Source organism: Chrysochloris asiatica, unplaced genomic scaffold (genome assembly GCF_000296735.1).
Source record: "Chrysochloris asiatica unplaced genomic scaffold, ChrAsi1.0 scaffold00057, whole genome shotgun sequence".
Taxonomy (NCBI): Eukaryota; Metazoa; Chordata; class Mammalia; order Afrosoricida; family Chrysochloridae; genus Chrysochloris; species Chrysochloris asiatica.
This window is the reverse complement of record NW_006408575.1, coordinates 3,123,686-3,128,991: the sequence shown is the minus strand read 5'-3', so window position 1 is coordinate 3,128,991 and position 5,306 is coordinate 3,123,686. Positions and strand designations below refer to the sequence as shown.

Genomic DNA, 5,306 nt, shown 5'->3' with positions numbered 1-5,306 from the left:
GGATAAAGAGAAATACTTTTAACTGATGGTATATGGAGGGGATTATAATCAATGTAATGAAACAAGTTATATGAATTGTTAAATGTGAAACTGATTATGTGCCCTGGAAACTTTCACTCAATCCACAATAAAAACCTTAAATTAATAATAATAAAAAAAAGGAAATGAAGGAGTTTACCGTGGGACACAAACAGAAACCACTGCTTAGAGTGATAAATGTGTAAAGAAAAAGACATCCGTACGGGAAAGCCCCTCATTTTGCCCTAGGAATGTGTCATGGAAGAAGTGACATTCACAATGAGCCAAGAACCAGGCATCAGACATAAAAGAGGACAACCATCTAGCTTGGCTATCGGAGAGAGAGACAGAGACAGACAGAGTAAGATAAAAACTTGGGAAGCGAATGGAAGATTTTAAGTATCAGGTGAAAGACTTCCACTAAAGCCTGAGAAGATATGAGCTATGCAGCTGAATGATAACTAAGTACTGTGAAAAGGTAGATTATTTAAATTTAATCCTAATAAGAAATGAGTAAATTAAAATGGTGTACTCATTCATGGGAAATTTTGAAAGAGTTAAAAAGAATGTTTTTGGAGAATACTGAATGGCATTCATCAAATTTAGTTTATAAAAATAATACTACAAGAAAACACAGGTATTTCTTAAATTACAACACATCAAATCACCCTCTGAGCATCCATTTTTGGAGTACATTTTATTGCTGATAGTATGTACTGCCTTCAGTGTCGCTGTGACCTGTTCCACAATGATACTGCTGTTAATGTCGGAAGTTGTAACAGATTGAAAACTGAGCAACATTCAACTCTAATGACCTAAGACAACTGAACTGCACACATGCCCAACAAGCATTACAAATTCAAATTTATCGCTACTCCAACTACATTATTATAACACTGATGCTGACTTTATTGTAGACCAGACGTACAGCATGATCTTATTCAGTGTTTCATACCATAAGATGCAACAGCTGTTAATGTGAAGTCCATTTGTTCAAATTTCTCTAATTGTAACACTACTTATATACACAATATGTCTAGCAAAATAAGTCATGCCACCGCAACTTCTAATCCAACAAAGGTGAGACAGGCTCTAGAGAAAGATCCTTAAGGTCTAGATAATGGAAAGAAAGTCAGGAAAACAGCATGTGAGGAAGGACTGTCTCATGTGACCATTTAAATAATCATTAAGTATAAGAATAGGATTCTAGAAGCAGTTATAAAGCAACTTGCAAGAAATCAGCAAGATGGAGCGTTATTGATAATTTAGACAGAAGTCAAAATCCTGAAGAGGATTCCTATGAATTTACTACCTATTCAAACAAAAGCACACAGTCATTTTGAAAATCTGAAGGAACAGCTAGGAATACTTTAAAGCCAGCAAAGGGGGGTTTCATCACTTTAAACAGAGATTTCACTTCATAACATTCACATAACTGATGAAGCAGTTCGAAGTATCAATGTTGAAGCTGCTGAAAACTTCAAGGATGAACTGGACCAAGATGGTGGAGGAAGAGAAATTATCAAAAATTTTTACAGTTCTAGGATTCACTAGAGTTTTCTAAAGTAAATCAGGGCTTCAAATGTTTAAAAACATGGACTCAAACGTTGGCAGTTTGCTAAAGACAGATGAGGGAAGCAGTGAGATATTACTACAAAACATATGTGTGGGGAGACAGGGGGAGCAGATGTGGGGAGAAGAGGGAACTTCTAATTTTCTGCCTAGAAATGTCATCCCTGGATTATTCCCAGAGATAATCCAGAACATTCCACAAATGAAGTTATTACTGCAACTGACAAATTAACCAATGTCATCCAACTCTTCCATCATCGGGGTAAATTACTATGATTTGTGTTATTTTAAAATGTAATTATTAAAATATATCTCTCCTGGTGTGGCACTGTGGGTTAATGCAATGGACTACAAAGTTGGTTTGAACCACAAGGTTGATGGTTCAAGCTCACTAGTCACACCTCGGAAACCCTACAGAGTTGCTATGGGTTGAAACAGACTCAATGGCACTTAACAACAAGTTTACATATAATGTTTCCAATTACCAAAGATACAGATTAGATTTATAATTTATAATGATTATTTTTATTAACAATGAATAGCAATAATACATATATATATAAATATATTCAACTTACCTCAGAATTAAGTTATGAAAAGAGTCATCAGAATGGAACCCTGTCATACATGGGGACTACCTGTATATCAAAATGTTAATAATGCCGTTTCTTAGGATGGTCTAAGATTATAGATTTTTCTCTTTTTTTAAGCAAATCATCTGTAATGAAAAGGACTTACCGAGTCAGAAAGTAAAAATAGTAATATTTTTTAAGTAATCTGTCCTTAACAGCAAAAGAAAATATACTTTGCAGGGCTTCCATGGAAGCAACTGCCAATGGACCTTACCTTTGGGATCCACTTCCCTCCTAGGAAGTTCCCACATGTAGGGCACTTAGGTGGTTTGTGCCTGGTGACATATGTGAAAGAGCAACCTGGGCTGGTGCATGCTCCATGGCCCCGGCGGGTGTATGTAGTCGTCTGTAAAGGAAAGAACACGTCAGAATCAACATTCAAGTCCAATCTCTTAGATTATGATATCACTACTAACCACAAAAATGCCAGGACACCAGACAGTAGAGGATAATCCACTCATGGTACAAAAAGCCAGAGGTAGAAAACTCCCAAGATATAAGGTTACTTTTTAGAAATAGAGAAATTGAACTCAAATGGAGAAGAGAGCTGCCCCAGGTTACACACTTAGGTACCAAAAAATAAAAACAATAGTAGCTGCTTTATTAATTGAGATGAAGTAATACATGGTGTTAAATCCTTTGCAGTACATCTTTTAATGCACTTACTAATGTTATGTAATAGGAGTTATTACCACTGAGGTCCACAGCAGTCAAATGCTTTGCTTCAAACAGCTTGTTTCTCCTAAGCCTTTGTTGTCCTGGAAATGACTGTTCTTTCATGATCTGGTAAGTGGCAGACAAGCTCTTCTATAAAAGTGCCTTGTGAACAATATTTAGGACTGAAACATCAGCCTTGAATACTAGCATATTTTTCTAAAGTCATTTCTATAAGCTACTGTTTAGGTGCATTTCCAAGCTCATTGTACATTACTTACAGAATAAGCCTAACTTAATTTTTACTCCACTTTCTGGGTATGTTCAAGATGTAGAGTCTATATTGAGCCCCAATCTGAGAAAAGATAAGAGATATTTTATATCCCAATAGTTATAGTCACTCACAAACCTGCAGAATTTACTAAGCGATGTTATTTCCTCTTGCTTACCTCATCTGCTCCCCAACACACACCCATGAAACAACAAGGACAGGTGGTTATGTCCATTTTACAGAGTAAAACAAGGACCCAAGAGCAAGAGCTAAGATGATTATGAACACCAAATCCTTTAGTGGGTCAGTGGCAAAGTCGGGACCCAAGTCTGGTGTCTTTCCAAGGTGCCACATCACTTTCACACTCATCTGTGTGAGGGAACCACTTCCATAATCCCCCTTTGCCTAGATTTCCTGGCAGAGGTAGCCTACAGGTAGCTTGGTATTTCCTCAAGGGAGGATTCTGACTTTCTGGCCAGGGTAGAGAAGCTGGGGTTAATAGATTAGTAAACATTTACAAGTGACAGAACAAATCTGACAGGGAAATGTTTTCTATCCAGCATTAATCTAGAAACGGAACTTGGCTAATGAGTGAGTAGTTTCTACTTGTAGTGATGTTAGTGGCTGAAAATATTGTTCACATGCAAATAATTAAATTGTGTAGTGTCAAAGGACTTGGTTTCTATGACTATGAGTCTATTTTTATATCTCTTGAAACCTAGGTCCTAGGTTCTTTGATTTCTATTTAACAAGAGTGAAGATAAAATAAATTCTTTGATGTATTCAGAGACAGCGGTGCAGCTGGGTACATGGAGGTGTTTGGACAGCACTTAGCAACAATTAACAACACAACCTTGATATCAAAGCCAGGCAAAGGTATCAAACAAAAAAGAAAAACTACAGATCAAGATCCCTCATAACTACAGAAACCAAAATACTAACAGAATGAAACAGCCTCCCCGATGACATTCATATCAGGTATGTTAAGGGTGATTCAGCATTAGAAGATCAATCAGTGTAATTCACCACATAAATAAAATAAAGGAAAAGAATCACAAGATCACCTCATTAAACGTAGAAAAGACATTTGATAAAGTCTAACATCCTGTTCTGACAAAAACTCAGCAAAATAACAACAGAAGGGAAATTCCTCAATGTAATTAAGGGCATCGATGCAAAACCAACAGCCAATATTGTTCACAATAGAGACAGAATATGAGAGCATTTCCCTTGAGAATGGAAATGAGACAAGGATGCTCAGGATCACCACTCTCATTTAGTAACATACTGCAAGTCCTAGCTAGAGCAGTCCAAACTGGTAATGAAGAAGTAAAACTATCCCTACTTCTACACACAGAAAATCCCAGACACCTCAGGGAAAGACGATCTCAGGCCCATTGAGAAGGAAGAACATGAACAAAGCATCATGAACAGAGCATGAGAGCCCACCTAGGAAAGTGGCAACAGCAGATATAGTGGCACAGACGATGGAATCGGAAAGACAAGAGCAGTTGTGGGCTCTAGGCCCATGGGCTGAGTAAGGCTGTGTGCCTGCAGACAGGAGGCTGGCTTGCAGAATGTGCCCTTTGGACATTTAAATTAATATATATTTTTGTTTTGTATCTGTACAAATATTTTTTGCTTTGTTCATTTGTGAAATATAAGATGTAAATGAGGAACTTGTCCTATACTTATGGATGTAGTACCTCAAAATACCACCAGAGAGGAAAGGAGTCTTCACATCAAGTATCAATGCTATCCTCTCTATATAAAGGGTAGATAGGGACAGGCAACTTAAACATTGGCTACCTAAAATGAGGGGGCACTAAAGGCACAAAGTGACTGGCTTGTAAGATTTCAAGAGGAGTTTAGTTTAAAAGTGTGGGGGGAAGGTAGTCCCCACTGAATAGTTTTCATCTTGTCTAGATGGGTCTGATAAAAAGAGATGGGGATACGATTCTTAGATTCAATACTAATTGTTATCATGACTAATTACAACGGTCAGAACTGTAAAGGTAGAAGTTTTGTAACAAAAACAGGGGAGTAGTTAATCTTACAGTCCAGAAACAAAGGACCCTAGGACTATTAAGGGAGAAGAGCACAGCGGAATGAGAGAAGCAGTGACACCAGAGATAGAGGCAGAGATGTGTGTGTTGGGG

General features: G+C 37.5%; 1 protein-coding gene across 2 annotated transcripts in view; it reads right to left on the bottom strand.

Annotated features, from left to right (window-relative positions):
- Window positions 1-5,306, bottom strand: part of HMGXB3 (HMG box domain containing 3) — a 73,290-nt gene that overhangs the window by 51,946 nt on the left and 16,038 nt on the right. For both annotated transcript variants that reach the window (XM_006863874.1, XM_006863873.1), the window contains one exon: window positions 2,437-2,568. In XM_006863874.1, the coding sequence (XP_006863936.1) occupies window positions 2,437-2,568 (132 nt within the window). The remainder of the gene's footprint in view (window positions 1-2,436; window positions 2,569-5,306) is intronic.